This window comes from Saccoglossus kowalevskii, chromosome 7, assembly GCF_978046115.1.
Source record: "Saccoglossus kowalevskii chromosome 7, keSacKowa6.1, whole genome shotgun sequence".
NCBI classification, from domain to species: Eukaryota; Metazoa; Hemichordata; class Enteropneusta; family Harrimaniidae; genus Saccoglossus; species Saccoglossus kowalevskii.
The window spans coordinates 27,478,953-27,496,310 of NC_140647.1; the positions used below are offsets into that span (position 1 = coordinate 27,478,953).

Below are 17,358 nucleotides of genomic sequence, written 5' to 3' on the forward strand. Positions count from 1 at the left end.
CATTTTGACACCACAGAAGCGCTCCGTCACTAGAGGGCGCAATTTATGTGAATGTTCTACAGAACGAAAATAACGCAACGTAGCGACGGTAAATGGAACGGAAATGAGAATCGTTAACAGTACGTCAATGATCACACAATCGTCAGAGTTGACGGTTACGGCGTCTCTTTGTACAATACAGAAATATTTATATTTTAACACTCGCCTCTACATTCCTTCTATCATGTAATACATTTCGATATAAATTATTCTTAATATAAATTTCTCAATTACCTTGTCGAAATCAGTTTTTTCAGAGTCCCCTCCCCCAAACCGAAAGAATTTGACAATGTCAAAACCGGAAAGTCTTTATCGTAGTGTTGTATGTACTTGAGAATTTGGGTGTGTGTGTTTGGATTGGGGTCCATATACGGCGATGTACAAAGTACAGTAGCGGCGGCACAGGGCGGGCAGAGGGGGCAATCGCCTCCCCGGAAAAAATGTGGGGAGGGGGGGTGTAGCCCCTCCAAAACCAAGCTGAAACCCTTTGTGTCAGCAAAACTTGCCCCCAATGCAGGAAATAGCGTTTTAGAGTGTCTAGATTTCAAATATTTTAAGGGGGAGCATGCCCCCGGTCCCCCTAGTAGCCCTAGTAAGGTCGCGCCTTCAGCGCAATGAGGTTGGTGAGCAGGTCACGTACCCTTACCATGCAACATTTCGTGCCGCCGCCTCTGAAGTATCTCTAAACTGTACAAAAGAACAGTCGCTACTCGAGGGTTTTTAAAAACACAAAAATAAAGAAAATGTTGCCATTACATTGGCGATTAGTACTGGACTATACTTATTGAGGTTTGCGTGCCCTGTTTGAGTCCCAGTTTTGCGTCTCATAAATGAGCTTGTGTATACAGTTAGTCACAGTCCCTATAGAGTAGTAGACACCCAACAATTACCTAACCAAATCTATCTCCGGCTCATATACAGAAAACAATCCATCAAACTTGAATGCACGTAGCATTGAGGCGACGAACTCAACTTTCATTCCATATTTTACAATAGAAAGCCAATGTCACGATGTCATACATCGTCTCAAATCAGACGATAGTTATTGTGAAATAAATCCTTTTTATTTTTATTTAAATTCAAGTAAGTGTCAATGCTACATGTTCAGAACACGTCGTATCTACGTAGCTTAGGTTCTAGACTTGAACTCCAGTCTTTGTCCCTCACGTTTCCGTTGTCGAATTACAATTATACACAGAACACTACTGCTCGCCGTGGTTCACAGTAGTACAGCGGCAAGAAAATGGCACCGAGTCTACGTAGGCCCACGGACGAATGCCTACATGACCGTGAAACATACATTTGTGCGACTGATTAAATGCAGTTTTTTGCATAGCCCCTCCTCCAATAAACAAGCGCCAGGGCGACTGAATTGAGTTTGTTTTTTAATTTAAAAAATAAATAAATAAACAGTTTTTAAGAATATGTGTATATATATATTTGATTAAAATTGTCAATACTGACCATATAAATCCATGTTGAGCTGACCGTGGTTTAAAAAAAAAATGTGTGGTTACATCCAATTTAAGTTCATTTGAATTTAAATCATCAATATTAACGATTTATTGGTTGTAACACTTTCCGCACCCCAGTGACTGGATTGGGCATTTCATGCACTTAAATTACACGAATGATCGCTAATGCTACCCCTTCAAATGAGGTTTAAATGGTGTCATAGTTGAGCCCCTAGACTGGCAAAGTCGGGACTTTTTTCTGTTTTACAAAAAGAAATAAGTAATTGTTTTATGTCCTTTTAGCGTGATCACGAAAACTAACGTGACCTTGAAAGAAATCCCCACTTTCTTTCGCGGTCACGCTAGTTTTGGCGATCACGCTAAAAAGGCTAAATTGACAATTAATTTTTCTTCTTCTGTAAAACAAAAAAGAAGTCCCGACTTAGCCAGTCTATTGAGCCCCTTAAGTCGACGTAAAGTTTGACTGTATAACTGCACTGTATATTTCTTTCATCATATCCATTATATGTTTGGTACACTGTTATAGGTATGCGCGTACGTACGTGACACATGATCGGTGACCTCCGTGTATATGAGGTCATAGGTACAAAGGTTGCCGTTGCATACATAAGTGCAAACCTCGTATGGAAATCGCTCTAAGCCGAGGCGTATATGGTGTTCGGTAACCGACATGCTGTCAATAATACCACGTAGACTAGTGAGGAATACAACTTCCATGGTAGGCAGCACTTTTTACGTGTCACTTTCATTTTATTGCAGAGGCTACTTAGTAGCCTGGCGCCGACGATTATTGATGTACGCTTACTGTAGCTTCGCTGTAGTCCATTAATTCATTGCCGAGAGGGTTAATTCGTCCGTCATTGGGGTTGATGCTTGAACTCTGGTTTCAGCATTCATGAAGATAACACGATTACATGTAGCTTAGATATGCACGTCTATTAGTGCGATTTGACAATCACGTTAGCTAATGATATATAGAAGATTATTGTCGGAGTTTACCGTGACCCCTACGACTGAAACCAGGTTATTTGTTACGGCCCGTTTAATATACAAATTACCGATGCATTCCATTGATTAGATTACACGCCGGCGACGTTGTAGTTGCGGGAATTATAAATCCTCTCCGTGCAAATAAAAAAAAAACACTTCACACACATCACGTTTGCTGGAATAACCCCACCTGCGTTTACGATCGGGAGGAGAGAGAGGGTACTCTAATATTTGGGACTGCCAGGTGCATGTGAGAGTATACATGTTATTTATCAAGCCATCCTCTGCAAAGCTAAAGATACAATTGAACGCAGAATTCATGGTAATGACCTTAATTTGGAAATTTTAATATTGTATGATGTTCCGAAATTGTTGAATTCCGACGAGATTTAGATTTGTTTGTACTGTTACATTCCTTTACTGACCTATTTTAATTCATTTCATTTTACATTGCAGGTTAGGTTAAACTTGAATGTTTCACGATTATCAAGATTCTCGACTTCGACGACGATACAGCGCACATTCCAATATGACGACACACTACCGCCATTACCTGTGCCACCATTGCAACAAACGCTCAGTAAATATATAGAATCTGGTATGTAACCATATATCGTTACACCGATTAAGCTTAAAGCGAGGGAGTCGTCACCTGCGCATGCGTCAGATGGCCATAGTGTGTCATTGTTTACAAACAAACGTTTACCTACGAGCCTTTGCGTTTTTAGTGTGTGCTGTTATCGTCGCTTGGGTCTCAATTCCCGTGCGTGCGCAGGTGACGACCCCCCTGCTTTAATTCTCACATTAAGCACCGACAGATGTTGATGATTTTACTATATCTACATATATACTACATCTAACCAAGAACATCAATTAGAGCAATGTCGACCGCCTAAAATATTTGTAATAATCACAAAACCTAGACTTTTAGATTAACAAATTATATCTATAGTAGTCTGAGGTCAGATTATAGGTGAACATAACCTTGAGACCTTGACAAATTACAGGTCATTTGTAATCATAATTGTTAAGTCGACACATTCACAACATTAATTAAGACAGGCAATGCTAATTAGGTTCCTACATGTTATCAATTGGTGTAACGCTGAGCCAAATGAATACAGATGCCAAAATATGGTGAAACATGTCTTTTCAGCTAGCATTTTATTTTAGCTAATTTATGGGAATTTATAGCTAACAACGAGATTGTTTTCGCATTAGCTAATGGAGTTTCTGACATATTACCATTTTGTTTATATGTATTTAGTTAAGCCGCATGTTTCACCAGCTGAATTGGAAAACACTACAAGCATTGTCAAGGCATTTGGTGATGGCATTGGTAAAGAGCTTCACATGAAGTTATTGGAAAAAGCAGAAGCGGAAAGAAATTGGGTAACCTTGAAATTTATTTAGAAATATCAAATATATGTATTCCTTATCGGACAGCCAACAGTTACAATGCAGCCAGCAAATTAAAGGCAAATTCATTATTTTTAGTATACTTATAAACACTTAGAAGCTGTTTTATTTGTAATCAGTCTCATACAAATCCAAATATAGTGACTAGATTGGCTAGCAGCCCCCTCTATATTCCGTGAAGTATTCATACATGAATTAGGACTCGTCTTCATAACTGCTCTCGCTCATACATTAGTTTTATAATTTTCTAGGTACATACGAAATTTTAATGTATGTGCTTTAACCGACATCACTTTAGTAAATCTATCTTGCTTCAGCGTAAATATGCATTTAAATGCATGACAGCCACATAACGTATACACCCATGCATACACCCATGATGGATTTGAGGATATAATCAATTAGCAACTGATTGCACTTTGATTTATAGTAGACCAATGATATATTGTGTAAGATTCATTACGGATACTTAAATTTGAAGCTCAAAAATATATTCTTTTTTTTCTCTCTAGCTTGAAGTTTGGTGGGAGAATATTGCGTATTTGTCTGCTAGAGGTTCGACACCTCTTGGTGGAGCCAACCTTGGATTTATGTTTCCGCTCATGGACCTGTGGCCATCAAAGGAAGGCACACAAGTGGAGCGATGTGCGTTGGTATTATGGAATGTATTGAAATACTGGGAAATGCTGAGAAAGTAAGTTTTTTTTTTCGATACCCACTTGTATATGTGTGGTAAGTTTATGTCTATTGTGCCAAACATATTTTGTTTCACAGTTTGGCGATGATATTTGGTGATGCAGTATTTGATGTACCTGTAGTATTTGATACTTGGTACCAAATATACCGACATTATATACAGGTTTGAATAATTGAATAATTTTTTTCCCCAATTTGTGTATATATTTTGTAAATATTAGAGAGACGCTTCCAGTGGAAACTGATCGTGATGGAAACAAAATTTCTATGACCCAATACCTGAGTCTGTTCAATACAAGCAGAGTTCCAGGCACAGAGATAGATACCATCGTACGATATTTTAAAACTGGTAAGACGATTTTTAAATTTACAGTTAAACATATATCTTGTAATCTACTGGCTATCATCAATGAAGTTTTTAGATTACAAAAAATAACGCTTTTTTATCTTTTATTTCAGCAAAAGAAGGAAACTGTCCAGATCATATTATTGTCTTGAGAAAGGGTAACTTTTATAGATTCAAGGCCACGTACGATGATGGGAAAATACTTTCTGCTCCAGAACTACAAAGGTATTAAATTAATATACTATCTACTATGTCTTGCGAATGATACAAATCGTAATTTGTAACGCATTCATCTAACAACAATGCATTTATAAATGAGTTCTTATGCACGAATGCAATACATGTGAACATAGCACACTATAACAATGACATTGCGATTTAAGGAATTGTTAACTGATATTTGCAGTGCTGGCTGTGCGGTATTTGAATGGCCGCATATGAGCTTTAGAGGTGTGATATTAATAATTTATAATGTGGGAATGGATATTATATGAGTTTGTAGACAAAGTCAGTAATTCCGAAAGTTAGTGAAGAACCAAACGCCTTTCTGAATCCAAGCGGTCACAGCTAGCTTGTTTTAAAAATAAATATTACACTTCTTACACAGGCAATTACAATATATCAAGAGCGCATGTGATAATAAACCTAGTATACCAAGTGTGGGTATGTTGACAGCATTGGACAGAACTGCATGGGCGGAGGTACTGTACGACTCGATATGATATTAATAAAATGAATGTTTCTTACTGTATTTACTTTGTGGTCTTTTCCTATCTTGTCACTTTTGGGTCTGGAAGTGTAGTATTTATACAATTTTATATATTCATATAAGTGCTTTTATAGAATAACAGTTTTGATTTTTCTTCAAAGGCGAGAACACACTTGCGCCAACTTGATGCCAACAATGAATCTATTCTTAATGATATTGAATCCAGTTTACTAATGATAAGCCTTGAAGATACTTCAGCAAAAACAGAAAAAGAGGTAAGATTATTGTTGATACTCGAAATGCATTAGTGCGTGCATTAGTGTTGTCATTGAAAGTATGTTCAATAAAGCAGTTTTGTAATGATGATTTGTACATTAGATTACGTGGAACCATAAAACGCTCACGCATTGTACATGTTTATTACAGCGAATGTGTATTGTTACAACATTTCAGTTAGTTGCCAAACAAGTTCAAATATGACCTTTATTATTATTATTATTATTATTATTATTATTATTATTATTATAATTATTATTATTCATTATTATAAATTGATATTCAGATTTCCGAACAATGTCTATATGGTAATGGCCAAGGCCGATGGTTTGATAAATGCTATACTCTTATCAGTTTTGAAAATGGAACATTTGGTGCTAACTTTGACGTAGGTATTATTTTGTATTTTCACATCTGGCGTTGAATTTGATTTTGTTTGCGAACCTGTTTCGAAAACCTTTTGACACGTGCATATGTGTATGTTAAAGAGCTACTTATAATAATTCAGTGACGATTCCATTGTTTTAAAACCTTACATAGTATAACTTTAATTTAATCAAAAACTGTTCGAAGTTAGGTTTTCTATAATTTTCTATATGTGCTTGGGAATACCTTTTTGTAATTGTTTAAAACACATTGATTCATAAATGTACAAAAAACGTCAAACCCTTTTTTCGAACATCAGTCAATTTGCATGTTAGTTATGGTACTTCTGTACGCAGATGATCCAAGACAGCGTCAATATTATGTTATTTCTATAGAAACCATTTAATTTTGACTTAACATAATTTATCTTGTGCGCCACATTTGGAGTAGGAAGAGTTCACTGTTTCGAAACATCTGACATCACTTCGTGTATACTGTTGGAGTCAATATATGATGAAATGTTCAGTCCCGGATCATAACCGTGATACTCACCAGGAAAGTATGTTGGTTAGATCTCTCTTTGTGACAATGATTTCCAAATGGTTAATTTGATGCTAAATGTTATTTTGGGTTTATCTTGAAAACTACCAGGCCGATTGCTTTGGCATTCCATTTACAGAATGTTCTCCAAACTACTAGTTTATTACATGGCTATAAACATCACAGACAATTACAGTGATTAAAATAACGTATCACATGCAAATATTACATACATCATATCGTACATTATTTTAAAATGTTATCCATTTTACCAATAGTATCAAAATGAAATTATTATTTTTTCCATTAATTGCAGATACTTTCTATAGGATATATCATGAATGAAATTACCATGTTAACTCAGAATTTCGAATCTTTATTATTAAAATTAGGTATAAAAAGAAGCACGGACATACCCATTCATTAATAGTTGTTTGGAATTTTTAACAATAACACTATGCATTGGGCAAAGTACACACAAAGACACACACACAGAACTGTGTGTGCAGTAAAACAGACATTAGTGTACTACATGAAATGAAATGTTCAGTCCCGGCGTATTCACAAACATTAAGAAGAATGATATATAAACCTCAAGGTTAAAACCAGGAAGTGATTCTTTATCTCTCGTGTGTTTTTAACCGTGCTCGGTTCTGCTTTTGTTATTCTTTGGCACGCAATAAATAGGTCTGAAAAAGAAGTCTAGTTTTATTGTTGCTGTTGCCTTGTTTTTAGTTTCTATTGGAAGTCCGAAACGGGGGACTTATTGCTAAATGAACCACACATCATGGATATCCTGATGGAATTCGAGTTCGATGGCACTAGTTTAGGCCCTGTATGAAATATAGGACGCAAATTCCATATATGCATCCTTGTTGTGTTTGGGTGAATGACTGTTTGTATGACAATTTTGAATAAGTATAGGCGACCTTCAACTACATTATACATCCCAGTTCTTTCCTTTTTTATATAATTGCTCAAATGATTACATGTATTTATTAAATGTGTAGAATATTGCTTCATATGACTGTTAGATCATTTGGCAAACTACCAGTGTGACCATTTTCGTACATCTATGTTGTATGTAAAGTATTTCAATGTGATTAATATTCAGCACACTGTTATCGATGGAATCTGTTTAGTGAATCATGTGTTCCATACGCGTGACCGAATTTCTTCGCAAGATGGCATCTGGAAGGTACGTCAGATAAACTCAATTCACAATTATATTACTGCAGTTTGACATGAGATCATTATGCCATTAATATGGCTTCACAAAATATTACAGTTTTCACACATTACCGACGAGTTCTACTATTAATTACTATGAGTAGCTACGTAGTATAATTATTTACCGTATACTAACTAATGTTACAAATTAGCAATGAAAATTTTAAATCTGATGATATATTTCTCACCTCGAGAGACCATACGCGGATTGGTAAAAACACTCGGGCCACACTAAATTAACTCGACAACAGTACAGGTTATTTATTGTTCCGTGAATGTGAAATTGTCGACAGTTTGTGAAACGGAGGGTTAGACCAGGTGGTGTCATGCGGCGGGGACATATGCGAGCCGAAATGTTGTGGACAATGTTATCCTATATTTCATTTTTCAAGCCAGGCTTCCAGTAGTGTAGTTTCCAGCTGCATAACCGTGATACTCACCGTGAAAATATGTTAGTTATATCTCTCTTTGTGATAGTAATTTCCAAATGGTTAAATTTGTACTAAATGTTATTTTGAAAACGTCTAGGCCGAATGCTTTGATATTCCATTTACAATATGTACCCAGACTGGACTGTTAGTTTATTACATGGATATAAACATTACAGGCAATTACAGTGTAGGTCCCTTGCAACCATTATATACAAAAATACATTTCAACAAAAAGTGATTAAATATAGCGTATCACATGCAAATACTGCACACAACATATTGTATATTATTTGTGCTATCCACGTTATCATTGCCCTAATTGTGTCATAATATTTCATTCACTTGCAACATGTTTAAATTATGACCAATATTAAGCAATTTATCCTCTGAACATCTATATAACATACATGTCAGAAAATCAACACCCTAAAAACAGACCAGTCAGGTCAGGCAGATATACCCGCCGGATGAGAATTGTGCAACGCCCACGAACCAGATGGTGATTATTTGCCATTATTCGTTACGTATTCCCTATATTGACAGATGGTAGTATTTATACTAAGAACTTTTCAAACACTATCTGCTATGCATTGGGAGGACGTGATGTACAGTACATGTCAATTACAGATTGCGATATCGAAATGCATATTTCAAATGCGTCTATACTGTTTGTTTTTTTGGCAAGTAGGGGTCAATCGAGGCAAGAAAACTGCCAGATCCACATGGGTTAAATTTCTCTGTGGATGACTACATAACCAAGACAATTTCGAAAGCTGCTGAACAGTACCAGAAAGAGGTAAGTGTCATATTTTGTAACTTGTCACTACCAACAAGAATTGTAACTCGATGCTATCAACATTTGTAACCGTGCGAATTTATTACTTAATTATTCAAGAATGTGATACCATTCACTTTTACTTGTCCGTAGAACATGCACGCAATTTTTTACTAGATCAGATTCAGAATGGCCGACTGGCGGCCACTTTGTTTTAACGAATGCTGTTCCAGGACCATATATGCCTTGGCCGTTCACATTTAAACATGTACATGTTTATGTACATTTACCGAATGATATCCATTTTAATGTTAAAAAGGCATCAACATCAAGCATTTCTGTCATTCTGGAACTGGATCTTCGATGTCTGGTGTTTAGCACATGGGAGGCCACAAGGACTTAGTCATTTTCATTAACTTGGTTTTACAGGCAGAGAATGTTGAACTCACTATCAACAGAACACATTTTGACCGGGGTGTGTTGAAATCCAAGAGAGTCCATCCAGATGCTTTTATGCAGTTGGCAATGCAATATACTTACTATAAGATGTACAACAGGTATGCTATTTCACAGTCACTAAACACTGACTGATTGTCACACTATTGTGATGTGTAAAATGTTTGTATTAAAATAAATCTACTCTATATACTGTTACTTAGTGAGTAATTTGGGTCTGAATATTTGACTGCCTATATGAAAATGAAAATGACGTCAAATGACGGTAGTCATTTGTGGTTGGTCGCCTGAAACATGCTGTAACATGTTACATAATTTAGATAATGCTGAGAGAATACCAATATTATGGGATATCAATATTTTTAAATATGTTTTTGGTATACTAATAGTGTAATATAGAACAACAAAAATCTCGTACATTTACAATAGGTTACATTTCCCAACTGCAAGAGTATTTGCAACTCAGATCTAAACGTACTGTTTACCGACAATTTTTTTTTCAACGTAGCAAATCCTGGATTATATGCATGGTACGTCTCGACTGCAACTCAACTCGAGTCACTCAGTCACCCAGCTTTGAAAAAAAGGGTACAGAAGAAGGCGTGGCAGTGCATTACTGTATTACTCGTAATGTTTCTTTTTTAGAGGACGAATGTTATTTTCCTATTGCTTGTCCACTGTTTGAAAACATTTATCACAGAAAACTTATTGACGTGTCTTGTATTGTGTGATTTGCACCTTTTAAACTGTTCATGAATGAGAACTTTGACGTTGTAAATTTGACAGACCTGCTCCCACATATGAGACGGCAACAACTCGTCAGTTCTATCATGGCAGAACAGAAACATTGAGAACATGCACTGTGGAAGCAATACAGTGGTGCAAAGCTATGATTGATGTCAATGTTTCAGTGAGTATATGGATAATTATGACATAGAGTGAATATTATAATCAACAATACACGCAAATTCGATGGTTTTATTAATCTGAAATGCAAGTTATGAAACCACCTGTGATTGCCACGCAGGAATAAATCTTTTTATTGGGAATCAATGACTCGAAATAATCGATGTACTGATTATATTCGCATTCTATGTTAGTTTCTGATTTCCTTGCCAATCCAATCACATTAACCATTTACATTAAAGCCGCCTAGCTAAAGCGGATTATTTATTTTAGTATTCAAATGCAAGTGGCGGAATTTGTGACTATTATACAGTAAAACTACTACTTCCCGTTTGATACAGACACTAAGTGAAAAAAAAAGCTACGCTTGATAATTATAATTCTATAATTAGATTACATATACAATTAACCACAATACTGTCTTTTGACTATTCTTAATTGTCAGCCATCCGATAGGTTTCAATTATTTCTGAATGCAATTAATAAGCATGTGCAGATGATGGAGGAATGTAAAAACAATGAGGGATGTGATCGACATTTATTGGGATTACAATTAATTGCCTCCGAAAATGGAATCCCACTTCCAGAATTGTATAAGGACCCTGCCTATGTTAAAAGGTGAGGACAATTGTCACAGTATAATAAGTAGTGGCATGGCTGATCATCTGTATTTCAAGGTGTTTATTAGCCATCACACTTCCAATGTAATACACTTACAGTCTTAACGTCGATTCTTATATGAGAAAAAAAAATCAGATCGGCGCAATTAATATGACTATTTAGGACAGAACGTGTCAATATTATAGGACGTAACACAAACAATTATCTATTGGAGTTTCATTGAAACGAAATGCACTACAGTCGGAAAGTCTATAAGCAAAACGGTAGTTAAAGAAAGGTTTCGACATAGATAGGATAATTAATAAATCATATTGTATAAGAGTTGAACGTGTACGATATAATACATGTTTTTTTAATCATATTATTTGACAGTGGTGGAAATGGTAGTTTCATTTTATCATCATCACTGACTGGATACCAGGCAACATTGGCAGGTGTGCCACCGATGTGCACAAATGGATATTCTGTATTCTACTCTTTTCCAAAAAACGGGTGAGTTTGTAGATTAACTATTACACCTGTATCCCCCCACATATTTCATATTTACGTACTTTCTCCCGAATACCAAACTATTAAGTACTATATAGTAAATTATATCGAATTCAGTTTGGTTTGTAGAATGACTGTCATACATAATGTGCCTCTGCGTCAACAAACATATTTGCTTTTTTGTTTTGTTATAGGCTAACGTTATATGTAACATCCTGGAAGAAAGATGCGGAAACCAACGCTACGATCTACAGGGAGAATTTAGAGAAAACTGCAAAAGAAATGTTGACGATGGTTTTAAATTCCGATTCTTGAATGCTGAATATTGAGGATATTCCAACTGCGATAAAATGTTTTTGACATTTTCGATGAGACATCGCTCTGGGGATATGTGATATTGGAGGAGTGGGTGCGGTTATATTATCAATTCACCCATATGTAACGTTTGACCTAATTAACCTTATGTCACGGCGTTGGGTGGAAATCTAACCAGAACACACAATCTATATTACGATCGGTTTATTAACATCCTCCCCCCCACAATTAGAATCTTCATGGCGGATGTTATGAGTGGGTTATTTGAATAAAAGTGTACTATTTGGGGATTTGTGCATCAATTATATCCAAAATACAAAAACAAGCAAGCAAAAGCCACCCAAATTAATTAAATTATTTGCTTCACTCAAAAGTAAAAAGTCACAGCACTTAAGCACGTTCAACGCATATTCGTCTTGCCAGTAGTTGATTATCGTAGTAGCGTAGTGATTATCAAGATTTAATAAATATAATCTACTTAATTCGAGTATAAGTCGACATGTATATTAATAATTAATAAAATGAATGTCGTTGGCGATAATAAAAGAAGATGTGTCCGAAAAACTCAGGTGATTGTCGCACAATGATTCACTGATCCCTGCTCTAAGCACCGTTACCAGTTTTTTGTGTATAACATTGCTTCTGTCTCGCATTTCATTGGTAAATCACTATGTACAGTACTCGATCAGTTATTCACACTTAACTATTTTAATAGTCGCATTGCTCGATTACTGATGAAGCATACATTCCCCCGAACGCTGGAAATCATATATCCACACACTGTAGATGCACATCACTCCATCTATTGTTCACACAAATCTTTGTTTGTCATACACAGGAGTTTAAATGGTTATCTCAGTTCATCGGGTTTTGCAAGGTGCCATGTAGGGGCCAGTCACACTGTTCCCCAGTCGTCCACTAAGCTCCAATAGTTCAACAGACAAACTATCCTGATAGACTCAGATTACGAAGTATAAGATTGCCTATTAATCAACTTCTGCCAGATAAAATTCAAGTAGAACTATTCATTCTTTGGAACCGACTTCAACTAAAGTACCCGAATTTTATGTGACCTAATTTCATGTAGTTACACACTTATTACATGGACTTTTACATTTTTGGGTAGCCTCACTACCAAAGACCGCTGAACGACTAATTTATTCATGGCCACAATTTCTACACCCAATTATCACTAAAATTCAGGTACATATAGAATATATAGAAAAATGGAATTTAATTACATTACAATTCTAAATAGGGATCCAATTTAATTTGTTTGTAACAAATATTTATAAACACAAGCTAGCCAGGAGTTTAACTCAGATTTTTACAACCGTATGTAAACTGCTCCAAATAACAGCTGTAGAGAAGCCAACTATTTGCTTAGCTGAATTACTTTGTGCAGGGGAAATAATGTCCCCCTAATTAAGTAATAATTATGCACTTGTTCTATAGGCTTGACAATTGAAGAACAATACGACAGCAATTGTATTATTATGTATTATTTTGAAATAAGTATATGCCCTGTGGAGGTCAGTTTGTTCCTTACATGATAACCATTTCAAAGATTTCAGCATATCATTTGAGTGTGACCTAAGTACATACTGGAGAATAATTCTGTCAGAAGTATTTTGTAAACATGTAAGTGTTGATCCGCAATTAGACCAGACCACATCAGCATAGTAAGACAGTTGTAAGACCATCGCATTATAAATCATATTAGTAGTTTCAATTGTGAGGTACAGTCTAACCCTTTTTAGAAAACCCACTCATTGAGATATTTTATTACAAATTTCGTTTATATGAATATTACAATTTGATTCTTGGTGACCTATATTTTTAAACGAAAATGTTTGTTTATTAAGTTGATTAACATTTTAATATTTAGTTTTTTATATTAAGAGTTAGCTTATCAGATTTTCCTTTAGCGGGCATTAGTGGTAGGTATGTATATTAATATAAACAATACACCTAATATCAATGTTTCATTTACGCAATTTCTGTTTTTATCATAATGCTATTTTTCCTCGCCAAAATATAAGTGATATATTTTTCTATTTAGCACGTTACAGGCAATGCTTACCGATGACAAATAAAATGTCATTAATACTCCTCTACTGCCAACATCTACTATTTTGCCTATATGCTTACACTGAGTAGGCTATGGTGAACGAATTGCATTTTCAAAACCAAGATATTTATCTAATATCTTGCAGATAAAGACATTGTAAAGGGCGCCAGTCATAACAAATAAGTTGTTAACATGAACACGTGAGCAACACTAATGAGAAGTTAGACGCAATAAAACAATCTTCTCGATGTTAAGTAATCGCTAACTGATCTTTGAATCTGTCATTACATGATCCAATTCATTGATACCTCTGACATTTAAAGACTGATATGTGCAATGATTTGGATGAAGTTTACCAACAGAGACGAAGATTGAAAAATGACAAAGATTAAATAATTCTTTGGATTACACACACTGTTTCCCTAATCGCACCTCAAGTGTTGTTTAAGAAAAAATACATTAATAATTATATATTTTTATTATAAGCTCAACTTTAACTCATGTTTGGGAATTGTAACTATCAGTACAGGCTAGTTATATGTAGCTATATACATTCTATTACAATTGAATATTCCCTTCATGGTAACTAGATATTTCACTATTTCAATTAGCCTAATGTATTTTTCAAGATTTCCAGCTTTTGTAAAAGGTCAGAGGAATCAAGGATGTTATGTATATAGACACAAATCAACGAAAGATAAGCTATACAGAAAATAATTTATATGGGAAAATTGAAACAATTCAAAGGGTGTGTAGAATGTGCATTTGTCTTCATTCATTAATATTTCATTGTTTCATTGGTCACAAATCGTATTGCACATATTGTCAGTAGAAATAACATCCCGAAACATAGATCGTCGAATACAAGTCGTAAAGGTAAAGAACACAAAATAATGGACAATTATCGAAACAGTAATCCACATAACTGAAATAATTAGCTGAAAAGTGCATTACACTTCACTGTCAAATCGGTAAGAGAAAGAGGGAGGGAGAGGTATATGAACTCTATGGTATACATGGTGCTTTTTGAAAAATGTGAGCTTCATATGCAGCATCCATATGCCATTCTGAATCCAAAAAAAAGTTCCATGTATAAATTCATAAACATAAGGTTTTCTTTGCGATATAGTAACTTGACATGTTACAGTATCTTCCGTGCCGTAACATAATCCTTTGTTAAAATTGTTAAAACAAACAGGTGCACACACAAGAATTTCATCAAATTGTGCAAAATGTTAAAAATAATTTATTAACTTATTGCTCTTAGTAGGCTGTTACAGATATTTATTGTTATATTGAGTATAATAGAGGGTATGATATTTTAGGTACATCAAAAGAAAATATATAATTTGCGGCGGTTATTGAGTTAGTATATAAGTCGAATTTCCTTGTTCGTGTCGTGGGTACGATTTTAGGACATACTCACAGTTGGTGATTAAAGAATGCGACTGTAGCTTTGATACAACTTGGTACCAGAATCCTGAAACACAATTCATGAGATTTACAATTCGGACTAGAGAGACGTGAGTACGAGTGTATTAGATATTTGTCCATAGGGTGTGACGCATGTTGGTGATTCTACGCGTTTTCTCCGTGGAAAAACAACAAGGTAGGTAGAATCATAAGCCACCCTTACATATTTCTAAAGATTGTAACAATTTCTATTAAATAGATTGATGGGTGATGTTCTTAAAATATTAATTAATCATATGGTATAGTATATTACAAATGAATGGATATCGCTGTAAAGGCGTGAGCTAATTGGTGAAGGTAACGACAACTTCATCTCTTTTGTCATATTGTCTTGTAGAAATCTGGCACTATAGTCAAATTCACGACACAAATCAAGCAGGTGAAGCAACTTCTCTGGTCTTTTTAATCTCAAGTTCAGCTGAATATGTCATTGAAACATAAACACATAATATATGATTATTACATCATCAACATATCAGATTGTAAAGATAATGTCAACTTCAATACGGAAAAAACAAAGTAGGTGGAATTATAACCCACCTTTATATATATGTGGTATAGTAACTTAAAAATGTATTGTTATTGCAATGATTTTTTTACTTAACTGTTTTATGATTACTACAGATAAAATGACGATACCATGTTATCACAAAGTATTTTCAAATTGTAGCTTAGAAACACTTGACATTAAAAAAAGTGTATGTAGTACAGTAACCCTGTCAAACAAAATACTATATATGACGATGAATAATAGTCTAATAGGTGTATAAACATAAAGCTCCCGTAAAGGTGGACAATAATGTCGGCTGTAGAACTACGGAATAAAATCTTTTATAGGGTTCATGTTAAAGAATCGTGTTGGTTGTACAAAATCGGCAAAAAAATAATTGAAGAAGATATTTATTCCTAATCAAACATCATTTCTAAATATTAGGACACTAAACACTATTAACTAAATTCTTTCCATCATTCAGAAACAAATAAACTCAGTGTCATTGTGCGCACAAATGCCCATAATTATATTGAGACACAATTATTTGCATTGGTGTTTAGTTTCCCGACAATCGACATCCCCCAGAATACAAGACGCCGACCTATTAGTTATATAGAAACGGGTGATGGATGATATTAGGTGTATTTCAAACTAAGTAATAATTAAAAGTAGTATGCACCTAAAAAAGGAAACATGTCGCTTATCTGCTTGTTAATAGTATGCGAACAGTTTGTGACTGATACACACCAATTTAATTACGTGAACGGAGAAATCATAAGTCTTCATAATCATTTTGTTGACACGTGATTATTTTGTAAATATACATAAACACACTCAGTGCATTTTCAAGTCCACATTTTAAAACTATGAATGCTATATGTTTAAACTACTAATAATAGTACAATTCGATTCTGTAATAAAAAAGAAGGATTTGTTGAGATATCGTTATTTTCTTCGTGGAATATTGTGAATTTTTAAATTTATTTTATGAATCACTCAAATGTGGGTCATTGATTTCAACTGTACCCAATCCATTGTGTTTATTTTCAAAATAATCGAGATTTTATGCAGCTGGTTGCAAATTAGACGGTTTGTTATTGGAATATATCATCAGTAGCAAAATGGCAAACATTAGTCAATACATACACAAGATTGTAATGAAATAGCTCAACTTTCCCTTCAACTTTCCTTCCCGTGCATAAAATTGACCACTGTTCATCCGCGTCTACCCATGGAATATCT

At 34.9% G+C, this 17,358-nt stretch overlaps 1 protein-coding gene across 1 annotated transcript; it reads left to right on the forward strand.

The window, feature by feature from the left end:
* Positions 1-1,979: 1,979 nt before the first annotated feature.
* LOC100379081 (peroxisomal carnitine O-octanoyltransferase-like) lies at positions 1,980-12,643 on the forward strand. Its single transcript, XM_006824859.3, has 16 exons — positions 1,980-2,232; positions 2,961-3,102; positions 3,772-3,896; positions 4,436-4,617; positions 4,841-4,968; positions 5,079-5,190; positions 5,573-5,666; positions 5,836-5,949; positions 6,237-6,338; positions 7,971-8,054; positions 9,206-9,313; positions 9,722-9,849; positions 10,535-10,658; positions 11,100-11,272; positions 11,648-11,767; positions 11,959-12,643. Exons 1-16 carry the CDS (start codon positions 2,185-2,187, stop codon positions 12,077-12,079), a joined length of 1,905 nt encoding a protein of 634 aa, XP_006824922.1. The 5' UTR covers positions 1,980-2,184; the 3' UTR covers positions 12,080-12,643.
* The last annotated feature ends 4,715 nt before the right edge of the window (positions 12,644-17,358 follow it).